Source organism: Apteryx mantelli, chromosome 9 (assembly GCF_036417845.1).
Source record: "Apteryx mantelli isolate bAptMan1 chromosome 9, bAptMan1.hap1, whole genome shotgun sequence".
Lineage (NCBI taxonomy): Eukaryota > Metazoa > Chordata > Aves > Apterygiformes > Apterygidae > Apteryx > Apteryx mantelli.
Window position 1 is genome coordinate 2,161,442 of NC_089986.1, and position 17,112 is coordinate 2,178,553.

Sequence of the window (17,112 nt, forward strand, 5' to 3'; positions counted from 1 at the left end):
TATTAAAATTTCAATGTAATATGGGTACAATTTAATAAAATAACATATTCTATATCTGTTTAAATATAAATATGAGGTTTAACCATGGTTATTAATTGGTGAAATGATGACATAATGACAAGAAACCTTCAAAGTTTCCAGCCCTCTTACCTACTAAATTGTTACTTGTTCATTTTTATCCACATCTTACTTGAAACATTCATCAGTGTTGCAAGGTTATAATTTCTTGTTGGCCGAAACAAGAACTATGATCCTAGATTGGTCTGAGATTACATTGAAAATGTAAATTGTATTACTTAAGAATGTTAGATAGAACTAATGGAACTCTTTATCTGCTTTTTGCCTTCTGTAGATTTTTCTGAGAATATTAATTTTCTATCTTTGTCCTTTTCACTTGCAGACTCAAAAATACAAATTATGAGTCTTCTTTTGTATTAAGGTGAAGAGATATTTATTTTAAAACGAGCAGGTTGACATAAATCCAATTTTTGTGTAGAAAGAAGAATGAATTCTTTTTGTAATTAAAAATTTAAATTCATTTATCATTTGGTCAGAATCTCTGTACCCAACTCATTCTTCTGCAGGACTGTGGACTGCTGTTATGTGGGAGGGAGATTGTTCATGTCCAATAATCATCAAGAAATGTAATCGGCAGTAATCTATTTAGTCTTCACAAAAAATAAGAGTTTCAATGGAATACTTAGAATAATGTTACTAATTTTCTGCCTTATTCACAAATAGAAAGCAGTGAGGTATAGATGCAAAGGCTACTGAAGCAGCAGCATCCCTTCTAGTGACTAGTGGCCTTGTTTTATGTTATTAACTGAGATGATGGCCATAGAAATGGTCACCACAGGAATCACGATCAGATTGCAGTTAGGAGATTTTGTAAATTTGTAGGAGGTGTAGACAAAGATTTAAGGAATTTTTAAGATGCTACGGTTTCACGCTTGTATCAGTGGTCTGGTTCTTCAATTACAATAAATAACTTTTTGGAACAGTCTAATTTTCCATCTGGAATTGTTAGTAAAATATGTATCAGGATTAACTGGACATTTTGAAAAACCTCTTCTTTGAAATATTGGTGTATTTCTTAAACTCCTTGCTTTCTCAAGCAAAATATTTAACAACATCCAATTTTTTCCCATTTAGAGACACGCTCTTAAAACATCTTAGATATAAGCACTAAGGAACTGTGTGGATGGGGCTTGAAACCCCATCAGATGTCATCAGAAGCAAAGCGCTTCAGATTACTCTCGGAAATAATTTCCTCTCTGGTTTAGGCTGTTCGTCCCAGCAGACCTGTACTCCTTTCTTTGCAGCCTCTTCAGTTTGGCCTCAATTCACCTTCTTCCGCAGCCCCCTGTTCTCCTTCCTCTACCACCTCTGTATCCTCACTTCAGGGTCTTTTGCACCTTTCGCTTAATGAATTTCCTTTCACCACAATTCCGTGCTCCCAAAAGGAGCGAGCCGCGCCGGCCCGCGGAGCTGTAAGGCAGCACGGGGGCAGACAGCCCCGCTCTTTGCTCCGGTACCTTGCTGCACGTCCATGCGCCAGCCCTTCATCTGCTTTGCCTGCTTAGATTGAGATTGGGACAGTCTTACCTGCCTTGCACAATGTGGCTCCGATCTTAATTGGACCCTCTGTGGACTATCCTAGCACAAATATGACGTGCTATTATTACTAGTGAGAGCTAGCAGCAAGACGTCTAATTCATTTCGTATAGGTCTATAATTAGAAATTTTAATGGAAGACTATTCCAAGTTTATGAACACAAAAACCATTGCAATAAATTAGACCAAAAGTTCATCTTCCGCTGTATCCTGTTTCCAGCAGTGGCTATCAGCAGATGTTTAGGAAAAAAAGTAAGAACAGAGCGAGTATGAAATGATCCTTCCCCTAATATATCTTCTGACAGTCTGTTTAGAGACTACTGAAGTCAGAGGTTGCATCCTGTCACAGAAGTTTAATAATGTTAGAAAAACGATTTTTGATGAATTCGTCTAATCTCTTTTTAAATCCATTTTTTCTTCTCACTTCCACAACATCCCACAGGAATGAGTTTCACAATTTACTTTTTTACACAGTACAAATGTAATCCCTTTGCTTGCTTATTTAAACTTGAATTTCACTCCCGTTTTCACTAACAACAACTCCTAAGGACTGACTACCAGTTAAGAACAGAGTATCTCTCAAACACATAAACATCACTTGTTGTTCTGTGCGTGATCCCATATAGTGATTTCATAAAAATACATACTTAAAATTACATGCATTAAATACTATGGTGTGTTAAGGCAGAAATTGAAATATGTTTATCTTTCATGTTTTTTGCTCTTTAGATTTATTTATCTGAAAATTTGCAGAGGGAAAGACAACCTATAAAACATTTTTTAGACTCACAGAATCGTAAGATGATATAGTTTGGAAATGATCCACCCCTCTCAGTGCAGGGACAATTTAAAGCAGGTTGTTCAGGATTTTGTGTTTAATTAAAATAGAAAATACAAGTTAGATAATAAATTAATAAATGATGTTCAAGTTATTGCATAAGTAAAGACTATCGTTTATTTGGAAAAATGTGCATTTTTTAACGTTTTCTTAGGATGAAATCAACAGAAGTTGATGTCTGTCAAAACGAACTGAAAAAAATGAAATATGAAAATGGAATTTCTGAATCAAGGTAAATTTTGAAATTTTGTGGCATAATATAACATAGATGCATTTCTGAATGATGAGAGCAAAGAATTTTATGATTTTAGTATAGCTTTTATACAGTCACTTTTTACTATTTTCAGTTTCTAGTTTTGTATTAGTCATTAGATTTACCTTTGTAAAAAAAAAAAATAGGTACTGTACTTTTTTTGTCTAACATTCTGTTTTCTTTTTTCTTTTTTTGTCTAACATTGTACAAATTCAGTCCATTTAGTTTCTGTCTGTAAATAAGAATATAATAACTATGATGCTCATACATTTTTATTTCATCTGTAGACTTACAAAAGAGCTAAAGGAAAAGGAGGAATCACTATTAATCTGCCAGCAAGTATGCAAACATTTACAGGAAGAAGTGGCTGAGAAAGAGAGGAAGGAAGAAGATCTAAAAAGAAGAACCGGTCGATCAGAAAGTGAAATAGAAACGCTTAAATCTCTTCTTAGACAAACAGAGGAAGAGGTGGTGATGTTGAAACAAGAAAGGTAAACAGAGTCACCATAGATAATGTAATTTGACTGTACATTCAGCCTAATTTTTCTTTTTGGAAATTTATTAAAAATAAAACGTTCCTCCTCTGCCAGATACTCAACGTTTCTTGCTTTTATCACAAGCATCTGTAAAACACCAGGCATACTTTGTGCCAAGGGTGTTGGAATAGCTGTCACGGACCAATAAATTTTTAAGCAAAAGGAACGTTCATAGTTTTTAGTGATATTGCTATATTCCAAGTTATTGCAATGCAATAAAAAGCCAACTTTAACCTTGAGACTAGTGAAAAAACAAAACATTAAGGAAGTGATGAACAGTTTCATCTTCCTCATTATCAGTGATGTTCCCTTTAGTCTTTGTAATAAAAGCTAGCAATTTACCGTAGCAAAAATGAGACAAATTAAGAAAAATATGGATTTAGATCAAAAAGAAAGTCTGCAGTAAAGAATATTTTAAGTACATAATGTAGTGCAGTTTTAAGTGAAATCTCCCAACTTTTTTACACAGATGTTGCAAGTTCCTGTGAAATTGTCTGTATTGCAATAATAATTTTATTCCATGAGAATTCTACTGTCCTACTCTTCTGTTTCATTCCATTACCATTCCAATTTATTCCAACCTAATTCTAATATCAGGGACAGATCTCAACATTTATATGCATGTAAAATAGTAGAATATTGAGGTGCATGCAAAGTTAGATATTATGTTCAGTGAAACAGCTAACGTTATTGAAACAAGTATGTCACATGTTCATTAATTACATAATTTGCTTTCTAAAAATGTCTTTATTATAGGATAGAACTGGCTATATCAACCTTTCAAAGTGCATGGGAGATCATAGGAATATATGAATTGTTATACTGGGTAATATAATCTGTTGGCCATTCCTAGGTACTTCAAAGAAAAGTACATATATTTCTGTTGGGGACAATTATTCAGTAACTGCTCGAAAGCAAAATTTCACCCTTAAATGTTGGATGAGAATTTCTGTCTCCTCCCAAGGGCCAAGGTTCTTTTAATTCTTGTTTCACACAGGCAGAAGTCATCACTGAGCTTATTAACAGGATATACTGTATTTAAGCCTTGGCACCGCGGTTGTTCTGAACATAAGAATTATAGCGTAGTCTGTTTGGGTTTATGGCAGCCTCTGAGTTCCAGGTGTGCACGACTGAAAAGCCCCTCCGGTGGTGGCCGTCAGGACCTAGGAGGAGAGGCTCCGGACAAGGGTATGAGGAGCCTGGCCACGGGAACGGGGCAGAGTGGGCAAAGACCTGCTGTTTCTAGCTGTATATCCTGAATTCCGAGGTCACCGTTTTGCCTTTCTATTCAGAGCAGTTCTGTCCTGTCATTGCCACCCGGAAGGCCTTATTTTACTCCGATGGGCAAAACGCTGAGAGCCTTGACAGCCCTGAAATCATATTCTGAAATTTTGGAGTTCACTGGATGGCTTTTTAAAATTATTTGAGTATGGACAAAACTTGAATGAAAAACAAAATGTCTATAAAGCAAAAAAGGAGAAAAAAAAGCCCTGTTTTAAAATCTAGGGCTTCAATTCAAGCCAAATCAAAACACTCATTTATTGCAATTGTTACTGTTTCTTATGTGAGGCTTGCAGAGCAAGAGCCTTGGAAAGTTCAAATTCCTGTAACTCACATTATTAGGAACTTACCAACTGCAACAATGCTATAAATGTAGCAATATGCTTATTTATAGGATATGACCTAGTATTCACTAAAGTTTGTGGACAACTTCCCACAAATCTAGTCTTATTTTGAAGGTTCTCAAGTATTAATGAAGCTTCCGTTTTCCCTGTAATTTTCAAATGTAGAAAATAAAGCACTGAGCTTCTGAGGCTCATATTTTCTGAGAGGGCATCAAATTTGTGGGCATTTGTTTAAGAATTCTCCACTTAAGAACATAAATCCCAATTTTTTTTGCTTTGAATGTGTTCTGCTTGTCCAGATTTGTTTATAACTATCACAGGCTTGGTGTTACTATTCGGAAGTGTCTTGCTAATAAATTTTCAGTTACTGATAAATCAGCCTGTCTTGTATTGGCAAAATAGAAAGTGCTGTCCCCTACGTAAGGCCAAAGACATGGCAGTACCTTATTTGTTTGAATGGTATGGAATGGGGAAATAAATTCAGAAAAGTGGCTTTTGAAGAAGATAAAGCGTTTTCTGAGACAGTGATGTGCACCAAGAGGCATTAACCTGTCTTCAGATTTAAAGGGTTTGAATATCCGCTGTACCTGAGTACCTGCGTAAAAACGTGTTACATGTTAATTTAAGACTACTTCCCATCTACTTAAAGTTTGGATACGCGAGTTGTTAGAGTTGGTAAGCTGCAATTTAATGTAATGTAAATTGTAATTAAGGTACAAGAATTTAAACTCTCCAGGGCTCTTGTTCTACAAGCCTCACATAACAAACGGTGCCTAACAATAGCAACCACTCTGGTTTTAATTCAAAACCTGTTGCCATTTTTAAATTAATTATACTAATATTTTGAGTTCATTAAATATAATAATTTGTTTTGAATATTTTAGCAGTTATTTAGTGTTCTCCAAAATTTGACTTGAGAAATATAAAGATATTTAAGATTTACATAAATATGTTTGGAAGAAAAATCAACTATATTCTTTTCTTAAAAGAATAAAATTCCTAAAGCATGTGACAGTATTATGCAAATGCTAAATAGCGATTATTGTTGTGCCTCGGGGTTCCGGACAGGATTGCAAGGACTTACTGTGCTGAGTACTAAACAAAGAGGAAGAGATGAGCCCTTGTCACAAAGGGCTTAATTGCAAGAAAACGGCATACCCTCAGTCTAGGCAGAGCACATATTTACATATGAGTTTTTGTGGTTTCTAGGGAGTTAATGCTGATTTCTCATCAGAACAGAACAGAGCACCTGCAGGAAACATTAAGACAGAAGGTGCAGAATGAAGATAACTGGAGGGAAAAGGTAATGCTGGATGTGTAGCTGGCACAGTTTTCATTTATCTTCTTTAGTTCCAGTCAGCTGTCATGAATCTGTGTGCTAAGTCAGATATCTCTCTCCTCAAGTGCAAATATGTCAATAGACGTAACTTCAAACAAATAACATAACAAGTAACTTCTTTATACGAGAAGTTTTAATGGGTGATCTCTCTACATAGGTCAGAACTGAATGTGAAAAGTAGCTAGTATGAGCATTTGCAGCCTTGGCCGATGTTCAGGTATGATCCAGGCATTCCAGGTTTCCGGGTGTTTGTGAAGTGTCTGTGTTAAGAGTGCAACCCCCTGAAAGCCCAGGTTTGAGAAGCAGAACGTGAGCCCACTGAACCGCCGATATTGCAAGCAACTTGCATTCCTGTTGTATACCAAAGGGCAGAATCCGGTGGGAAGTGTGCAGTCTTCCAGGTCATTGCCCTAAAGAAGCTCCAGGGAGGTGAATGTACTTATGCAACATACCCCGTCCCTTTTTGTGTGACAGTCTGGGTTATGAGCCCTGCACCAGGATTATGTGTGTGTACACATCAGCGTCTACGTTCATTGTCCAGACAAATCTAGGAAAGAAGCATAGAAAAGCATAAATTTAATCTTGGAAGTACTTTCACAGGAAAAATAAGGTTGCGCATTGTTCTCAAAACGGAGAGAACACAGACCCTTCTGCTTACAGGTTAGGTCTTACTGGGATTTGGAAATTTATTTACCATAAACTATAGGCATGTAAACTTTGTTTTAATCTGAAACACTTTCACACAAAGTGAATTAAAAAAAAATGAATATAAGACATTATTAAAATAACTGTAAAGGAAAAATTAGAAATAGTATTGAACAGGAACTCTGAATTTTCTGATTCAAGTCTTATAAAATTTGTAATTAAAATTTTCATTGTCATGTTTTTTGGTTCAGTGTGTGGTAAGTGTCTGAAAATTTTATTTAGTCTTAGAAAAATTTTTGGTCTATTAGCAATTAAGATCAGTTACATTTCTCTTAAAACTTCTTAATCTCTCTATCAGAGGATATAATTTTAGAATGAGGTCACACTCTCTGCATAATCACAATATATTGTTCAACTGAAATTAAGATAAAGACTACTACTAGTAATAGAGAGCAATTGCATCTTTGGAATCACAGCTATTAAAATGTGAACATCAAGTGCTCTAAAAATGTTCTTGTCAGACAAAAGAATCAGAAATGTGACAAAGTGACAAAGTTATCTTTTTCTTTGGATAGTGTGCTATTGCATAAGTATAAAATGTTCCAGCTTTATATTTAAAAAAACAAATAAACCTTAAATTGATGTGATGGAACAAACATAACAATTCTCTTTTTTATAAAACTTTTAAATTTATGAAAACATTTGTTTTGTATTTAATTTTTTGTATTTAATTAATGAGGGGCATGCAAGTGGTTTTAAAGCAACTAGTAGTCTCTGTGGTTTCAAGTAAAGCAGGGTCTTTGAAGACCAGCTACCATTTTATTTCCTGTTATGGTTACCAGCTATATTAACATCAAGTGTTTAAATGCAAAAAATGCTTTTATAATCTTCAAATTGAGTTCAGTTTTTTATACCGCTGATATATTTTATTAGCCTTTGCAATCAAGTAGCCTCCAACACATAATTTGCTTCTAGAATAATGTGGAGTCATTGAATCCTATGATTTTCTACAATTAGAAACCTAATTCTTTTATCTAGTGATGTAGAAGATACATATATAATGCTATAATAGTAATAATAATAATAATAATAATAACGTGTTCTATTTTGAGGGTCTTATGATATACCAGTTTTGAGCTAATTCAGAGTGGGGGGTTTGTGCCTATTCCGTGCCCAGAACTGTGAATATTTTTCTTTTCCTCAAAAAGAGTTAGGGGGATTTTTTATACTTTTGCTCATAATTAGTGTATGAAATTAGATCATTATAGTTAAGCTCATTCTGGGTTTTCTGATTTTAATAATTTTAAGTAATTAGCATAGTGTTGTACATGTTTACCATAGTGTTTATAATCTTTTAGCACATTACAAGTAAATCTATTAGAATTCAGCCTGCAGTAATACAATATTAGCATGCTGGTTTAGTGAAAATATTTTTCAAAATACAACCTTCAGTATTTCCTTCAAAATCCAGGCTTTTATTTTGAGGAAATCATTGCTGAATTTTCAAATTTGAATTTATAATATTAAGTGCATATTGTGGTGCCTTAAGGACTGGAATATTTTATCCAGAATTTGCAGTTCTTTCACTTAAATTTCTCCAGTTTTTGGACCTGAAGGTGTCCCAGGTGCCTGCCATCGATGCAGTGATGTCAGGACTGTAAAGCAAGGTGAGGCAGTTGTGAACTGCCTCCTTCATCTCCTTTAGCTTTGGAAGCTCAGCGTTGCATTTAACTGAGACTTGAAGCTGGGGTCAGCAGCGCTGCCTCTACGTTACCTGTATGGGCCAGTGCCTGGAGAGAAAAACATTGTGCGATACTAACTGAACTTCTGTGGGATTTACTTGGAATTCCTGTACATCCTCCTTCTGCTAGGTGTTTGATACTTAGAACAGACTAGATTTAGTGGAAACACATGCGAGGAAACAGAAATGCAGGACTAACGTGTACCACATTCCACAATTGTAAGATAGCTCAGATGAAGTGTGTGTGCTGTCTGAGTTTGATCCTTGGGAGCAAACAAATAGTAACAGTTCATATGGTGAATTGTTGTTCATTGACAAAACTGAATGGCATAGCGTGAACAAAAAATGATTTTATAAGAAAGATAGAATTAGTATCTTCATACTTTTAATATTCAGCTTATGGCCTATTGTTAGTACAGTATATGTCATTTACTGTGAAATATATTTGCTGCCTTTGAAAATAATAATGAGCAGAGTTTTACTAACTGAGCAAGCGCTTCCAGAAAAAAGGCATCTATCTTAAGAACCAGCTAAAGATTTTAGAATTTAGTATTTTCACAGTGATTTGGAGTGAGACTCAGCTGCCTGAGCTTAGGCATCTAGCACCACTTGAGATGCCGTAGGGTTTGTGAAACATCTTCCTGGGGCTGCCAGATATGACTCAGGTAGGCTATTCGGTGGGGAGCAGGAAACTTTCGTACTACCGTGAGTCAAGGGGAAGTGAGAGCTTTTAATTGCCAGAGTCTAGTAATTGCAGTCGTTCAGTTATGTGTGGTTAGCATGCAAAATCTGAGTCTGCCAAAGTTCACATCACTTAATTATGGTAGTGTGGAATCTGGAAGGTATTTTAAGATAAGTTGGTACATACCGTTAAAAAACACTTGTTTCCTAGGTGGAACTTGACCTGGCTAAAGGTGAAGCACAACACAAAGAAGCTATTCTTAAAGTCAAGGAAGAAGCGAGAATGGAACTTGACACTGAGAGACAAAAACACCAAGAATTAATCACAAAATATCAGAGAGATCAAGAAGAGCTCCAGAAGCAGGTGTGTAACACTCAAGAGAAAATTTTTGTGGCAGTAGATAATGTAAGCCTTTGAAAAATTATATATTATAGCATAAAAATCTCTTTCTGTGTAGTTCTTCATCTACATGATATGACATTTCACCCAATCTTGGTATATTGCATATAGTTCACTCTTTTTCAAATGTAACAGTCTAAGAAGTAATTATTCCAGTTAAAGTTAAATGTTGTGGAAGTTCTTACTTTTCTCAGGTTTTTCCTTCCCAGAGTTCATCTATGTCCATACAGTGTTGCTGCTAATTATATTTATAATGACAAAGTCATCTTTTAAAAGGCTTTGGACTGTTTCAGACTATGACAGGTTGTTACAGATCCGTCAGCCCTGTTTTCTCCCTTCCCGCATTAATCCGGCACTTATGGACTAACTTCCAGTGGTCAGTAACCTGCTTCTCTTGTCTCCATTGCTTGTTGCGTCACGCACAGTTTGCCATTCCCAGTTACCCAGATCTAGGGTTTTCCAAGTTTTATAGAGAAATTGAAATTTGTGCCTGTAACCTTAGTTTTCAATGGGTTTAACATGTTCCTTGAGATATCTGGAAAATCAAAGAAATTCAATGAAATTACATTTAAAATGCATTACACTACACCATGTTTTAAAGAGCTGAAAATAACAGTTTAATATAGTTCACTTTACAAGTCATTTGACTTGATTTACAGTAATTTGACTATGATTTTAAAACCCTGCAGAAATACTGGCTTGCTGTAAAGAAATTAAGTTTTCCCATTTACATAGTTATTTCTTTGTTTGATCTTGGACACACTATTTAATCTCTCTTTTCCTGAGTTTTGGTACATGTAGAGATCTCTGATATCCTCTGAAGATATTATGTAAATTCAAAGCATTTTTTTATATCTGTGAGGACCTATATGTATACATTTGCATTTTTCTTCTGAAGTTAACATTCGTCTGATACTTAATTCTACATATCTAAAGAAACCAACTGAATGTAGACTAATGCAATATTTGTCATGCAGATACCTGAATTAATATCCAGTGCCATCAATAGCTTAAGGATGGAAGTGGAAATTCTTGAAAAGAAGCTACAAGATGCCCAGGTCAAGCTTGCAGAGAAAGATGAAGATAAGGAAAAAGATATTCAGAGTCTGAAAGCACTAATTACTGAGCTTGAATTTCAGCTGAAGATGGAGAAGAACAATAATGAATCGTTTTTGGATAATATGAGGAAAGAAATCAAACAGAAGTCAGATGAACTGGAAAACTTAACACAGGAGCGAACCCAGCTGATTCACACTTTGAGTCAAGTTCAAGAGGAGGTAGGAACATGACTGAAGAAATGCCTTTCTATTTTTACTTAGAGACATGTGATTTCTACAACTCTTTCAAAGCATATATTTTTGGACCCTGGTACATACAGTTTGAAAGTTCTTTAAAATTTAATGGTTTGTAGAGCAAATCCATGACAATTTCATAAAGAGAAAGTATCACAAAATATGTGAAATTTTTAATTAGGCAAGTCTTTCAGCTATTGTTTTATTAAAAAAAAAAACAACCTTTTTCAAGTCCTGTAAGATATTTAGATTTTAGTCTCTAGCCTCACATTACATCAGGCTACATAAACGTGAGTATAAACATAAAGGGTTCTTCATGTTTTCAAAGTAGAAAACATGGACATTTCTTATTTTTAGAACATGACGGTTCCTCCCCATTATCTTGCTTATTTTGGAGGTGATTTGTTAGAAAAAACTGCATACTGTCAATATAAACAAGAATGGACACAGTCCTGATCTCAAAGGGACAGGGAGGAGAGGTTGCATCTTTTACCTTGGGAGAACGTGTGTATATCGTGCCATCCCATTGTGGGTTTGTCCTGCCTCCCACCAGTAAATCCACATTTTGTAAAGTAGGAATGCCTAAAAAAAGAATCAAATGCGGAGAGAAATTTGACTGCTGGATATTCTTACCATAGCCATTTGCTGAATGTTTGGAATATAATGGGAGGGAGGAGGAAGAGCCATACTACTCTATGAGAAATGTGAAAAGTTAAATCAGTGACCGTAGATAAGATTAGACTGGAATTTCCCAAGTAATTAATAGCAGAAAAAATTGGTAAACAATGAAAATGAAACTCTAAAATGAATTAGGTCTTGGACTGGTGTTTATTTTTGCTGTGAAAAGGTTCAGAATCGTTGTGTTAGTGAAATTAGAAGGATGTTGGCAGGCATTCTGTCATGTAATAATGGAAAAGAGCCTTAGAAAGATAGGCCTTCTTCAAATACTGATAAGGAACTTTAGTAGGATAAGGAACAGGGTGTTATCCTTAGTCATGAGATTCCCCTAGCTCTTCATATGTTCTTTTTTTCCCACTCTTAAGCGTAGTTCCTTCTCTGATTATATTAGGAAATGGTCAGATAAAATGGTTGAAAATTGAAACTAGTTTTATGATAAACTTTACACCATGATAGTTCCTCAGACTTTCAGGTAATAGTTTCCAAATTGGTTCATGGACTGTCACTGACCCTCTGCATGGCAGGGAAGCTAATATCTAACCTTCTTTTATTAAGCTCTCATTAGACTTAGATATTCAGAGAATAAATCATTCTGGATATTTCTGTCTGTCCCATTTCTACTTTTGCATATAATGATGTCCCTTTTGCAATGGCTTCTTCACATGCAGTTGGTGCAGAGGTTAGATAGCCTAAACAAAACTTCTGTGTTTCCACTCTTCGATTGCTGCTAGTGCATTACTTCTTCCTTTGAATTTATTTTTTGCTGTCATCTACCCAATATTTACTACCACAGGTGCTTTAACCAAAATAAAATTCTCAAATCTGACTTAATATAATTGGGCAACAATGCACTTTGTTTTCTCCATAATTTTTCAGGTTTTGAAAGGAACACACAAAATTTAATAGTTTTAAAAACCTCTTTTTGGCTAGACAGAGCTTACCACCTTGCATTTGGAGGTAACACATTTCTGTGCCCTGACTTTACTGACAGCAGTATTCTCTCTTCAAAACGTCAAAAAAGTACCATCAAGATTATCTTTCTTATCACATTTTCTGCCTTGTATATATACACTGTCATAATCATATCGAGAATTTCAGATATAAATATTTGTCCTCACTTCAAGGTGATACGTGATCTGATCCTGCCTACAGCTCCTACTTTTATAGCACTGAAGAGGTTTACATACAAACGTTTGTGTCCAGGCAGTGGGGTTGTCCATGCTGAGAATATTCTCTATTTTACTTCATCATTCTCTGTGTCAGAGAGAGACTGTCTTTATAAATCCTTTCCTTCCGTGTTCATATACCTCCTTGTGTCAACTACAATCACTTGCTTAGAAGAGCAAAATTAGGAAAGTATGTGTGTGGATATTTTCTGCTTGTGTTAGTGCTTTTGAGTAGTTCTTATTTTTGTGAATTAAGTTAATGATGTTGTCCTTTGCTTTTTATTTATTTACTTTTTTTTTCAGCTGGAAACCAAGAAAATTAGCATCAGGAACAAGTTCTACATAGTGTACCAAGGGACTTGTGTTACACTGAAACAGTTTCAGTTGTCTAGTCAGGAGCTAATACCAGTCCCATATTATGTGGGTATCAATAATCACGGTGAACAGTTTGTGAGAACCACTAGACTGAAAATAACTTATCCAAATTATTTGGGAAATAATGATCAATAAAGAATTCATTCACAAAAATCAATTCACAATTACTTACCATACAGAAAAAGATAACTTCTTGGATATCTTATTCATAATGAAGTGACATAGTAACACCCAAACTTTGTCACATTACTATAAATAAGTTTGAACAGTAGCAAGGCACAAACTGCCAGTGCCTTTGATGCATTCGTGAATGCCAAATATATCTTCACTGCTAGGAGGTACCGCAGTCTGCCCTGCTGCATGGTTGCGATTGCTGGGCTCGGTGTTTTTGGTGCGTTTCCTCTGCATGCAATACACTGGTGAAGCCAGTCCTGGCGACAGAGTAAACGTGGCTCCCCCTGCCTGGGTTGAAAATAGTTTTGACTTCCTGGATTACTCTTAGCTTTTCATAAAATCCCCTAAAGCAGTTATTTTTACCACTGAAAAGAACAGGTTCTACAACACAAGACCCAAAGCACTTACAGAAAGGTTATTAAAACTGAAGATCTATTTTTGTGTCAATACTGAGATTTTCCACGTGATTTCCCAAGTTTTGCTGTGTTAACATGCTTTTCATATTTGCTCTCTCAGCTTTTATATCTGCTGTTATCTATTTTATCCTTTAAATGTAGTTTTGTAAACTAGATTTGCAGGGTTTCCAGTTTTAATTTATAAGGTTCCCTTCTTGGTAATAGTTCATAACTTTGTTCCTGAGAATGACTACAATAACAGTATGGGTCACTGAGCACTTCTTCAGCAATTTTTTTTTTCTTCCTGTCTATGGGACAGAATCAGCTCCTATTTTTACGAGCCCTCCCTCTCAGTGAGAATCTCTCCATTTAACTGAAATCACTGCAGTCTGATTGCTTACAAGATGGGATTCTAGTCATGCGAGGTTTCCCAGCACTGACTAGCTGTATTCACATAGAGGAAATTGTGATTATTTAACAAATAAGTTGTCTGCTACCTCAGAATAAGTTTGAGGACTGCTTTTTCTTTGCTGTCGCAGTTTTTGCTCCTGTACTATAGCCTGTATCTAATTTATACATTAACTTAACTGAAGCATTGATTAGAAATGTTTTACTGCACCAATTTGTTGTATTTGATTACAGATTTCTTGGGACTTATCAGATAGGGCAAAATTGAGTAATTAATAAACTATCAGTCCTGGGATATAAATATTGCTTATAGCTACGGTCTCCTTTGAGAACACCTAGTATTGCTCTCCTCACATCCCTCATCTGTGTTACATATACATCCTCATGCACGAGTACCCTCTGCTCCATGTACATTCTCTCCCTTCTGAACCAGTCAGAACTTTCTTTTCCCAAATATTGTGAATTGGTCAACATTCTTGTCTTAGTTTTGTTTTGTTTTGGAGAACGTGCATACCAATTAGACAAGTGACCTCACAGACATTTGGCAAATCCATTTTATGAGAGCTTAAATTTTAACTGTATTTTTTATTATGAACAGTCTGCACTTGAGGGTTTTGTTCCTGTTAGCATAACTACTTTTTTTAAACAACAGTAGGCATTTAGGCACTGTAGATTTATTTTGTCTACATAAGCATCATTAGTAAGCATCCATCCCTATGTGTTAAGATGTTTTTCCATTCACATGACCTGTAATCATATGGAAAGACATGCATCCCCAGCTCCTATGTTCTTTCTTTGTTCACCTGTTCTTTGTTCTTCCTCTCTTTCCATGTCGTTGTGCTGGGCATATAAAGTATTGGCACACTGACAGCCAAGATAAAAAAGCCAGTCGTCTTCTCCTTCTCCGCCCTATTCCTCCTTTTTTTTGTCTCTGCTCTTTGTCACATTCCCCTCTTCCCTTCACCACCCTTGCTGTATGGTGATCAAAGATGGGCATCAACTTCAGTGTTGTCATTTTTTCCCCTCCATACATTGCTTTTCCTTTCCAAGAACAGAATTCCCTGTTTTCCCCCTAGTTAGAAGATGGGACAGGAGATCTGAAGTAACTTCTGATAACCTACCTCAGGTTTTCCACTGTCTTCTGAGAGGGTGAAGGGTATGTACATTTTGATATGTGTCCTTTGAGCAACTTTCAGAGAAATGAAAATAATATGAGGTATTGAAGGATCTGCATGCATCGGTTCATGTCGTTTTTGAACAAGTGTCCTCCAGTCACCCCGCCCTTAGACTTGAGGAATTTAATAGGCACGCTTTTGACTAATAGCATTTCATAACGCAAGTGTTTGTTTCTGTTTGCAGAACACTCTTCTCCAGGAAACAGTGCGCAGAGAGTGTGAGGAACGCTATGAGCTGACTGAAGCTTTGACTCAAGCCAGGGAACAAGTACTGGAACTAAAAAAGCTCAGTGGAAACTTCCCGTTATCACAGTGTTCTCTTACCCAGGGCAGCCTAACCTCCTGTGCTGCCCTGGTCAATAATTACGGACAGAAAAGCCGCACAAGCCCCAGCTCCGGGAAGGAAATCAATCTCTCAGGACAGTTTGGTATTTCAAGAGCTCCTAAGGCACCCACCTCCAATAAGCGTAACAGCAATGGTAGTGTGCGTTTGCCAGTTCTAACCCCACCACATCCTTCAAGAGGAAGGGCATCTTCGCTGAACGAATCCAGGAGCAGAATTGCTGCAGTTATAAGAAGACAACTGAGTCAGCTCTGATAGCTAAAAATGCCAAGGACAGTTCATTAGCATGTGTGTAGAGCACGTGGAAATCATTTCAGTGCATTAAATGACCATTTACTTGTGGAGCCTTGGGGCCAAATCTTACCAAATGCAATTCATGCATTTCTACAACTCAGTTTTAAGTTAAACTTGTGTATATGTGCACTGTTGATGCAATAATGTTTCTTTATCCATTGCTTATCAATGTAATTAAATGCTATCTACATTTCAAGATGAGAAAAGTAGAAAAGTATTACTACTCCAAGAAGAGCACATCTTCAATAGGTGTAATTAAAATAATTGCCAATTTCAACTATTATTTTCCCTTAACCACTTTACTGTAATTTTTCTATTTCAAGTGCTGGCCAGTGTAATTCCATTGCTTGTTTCTGGTGTAAAAATGTGATTTGTTCAGTTAGAATCAGATTTTTGTTATTGTTTACTTGAGTGGTGTTATATTTGCAACTAGTTATGCTTAGGCCAATTAGATTAACTAGTCATGGACTAATATATTACTCAGCATGAAAATGTGGCAAATTCTAGCACTAAAAAGTAGACTAAACACTGTCAGGGCCGTAACTTCCTTTCCCCCTCTGTGTGCATGTCTTCAAGCCACGGTAGTTAACAAGGAGTTGAAGACTTAATACAGTTTGTCTAAAAGACAGTTGCCTCTTGAGTTTCATCGCACAAGTGTCTTTATGTTAAGCATCGTTTTTAGCTTGAAGGTAGACGTGCTGGAGTTTGCAGGGAGTTGTTACACAGGAGAATCAATATTTTTATTTTACCGCTTGAAACATGGAACTGTGGTTTGTTTTGGAACATAAAAACCCCAAACAAGTCCCAGGCATCTTTGATAGAGTGCAAACACTGCAGACGGAAAATGAGCGTAGAAATAGCAGCTCGTCTGACAAGCCAGCTCTGCTTTTGAAAGTAGTTTGTGTCAATATGGAGCACCATGTGTGCTAAGTGAAACGGTGGTGGCCAGCACAGATATGTTCTGAGATTTTACCTACTACACCACCAGAGACCTGGTGTTTTTTCAGGTAAGCTTATCACCAAGCCCAGCTTGGTGATAGTAGGAGGTTCTGATGACAGTCCAGCAGTCATCAGACAATACAAGGCAATGAGGCAGGTCAAGGTCGGTCTGGGAAGTCCACTCAGTAAATCAGGGTCAGC

General features: G+C 36.2%; 1 protein-coding gene across 1 annotated transcript in view; it reads left to right on the forward strand.

The window, feature by feature from the left end:
* LEKR1 (leucine, glutamate and lysine rich 1) overlaps positions 1 to 16,693 on the forward strand; it is a 68,595-nt gene extending 51,902 nt beyond the window's left edge. The window contains exons 7-12 of the mRNA XM_067302223.1: positions 2,607 to 2,684; positions 2,993 to 3,196; positions 6,076 to 6,169; positions 9,484 to 9,636; positions 10,650 to 10,949; positions 15,520 to 16,693. Coding sequence (XP_067158324.1) covers positions 2,607 to 2,684; positions 2,993 to 3,196; positions 6,076 to 6,169; positions 9,484 to 9,636; positions 10,650 to 10,949; positions 15,520 to 15,933 — 1,243 coding nt within the window. The 3' untranslated portion in view covers positions 15,934 to 16,693. The remainder of the gene's footprint in view (positions 1 to 2,606; positions 2,685 to 2,992; positions 3,197 to 6,075; positions 6,170 to 9,483; positions 9,637 to 10,649; positions 10,950 to 15,519) is intronic.
* The last annotated feature ends 419 nt before the right edge of the window (positions 16,694 to 17,112 follow it).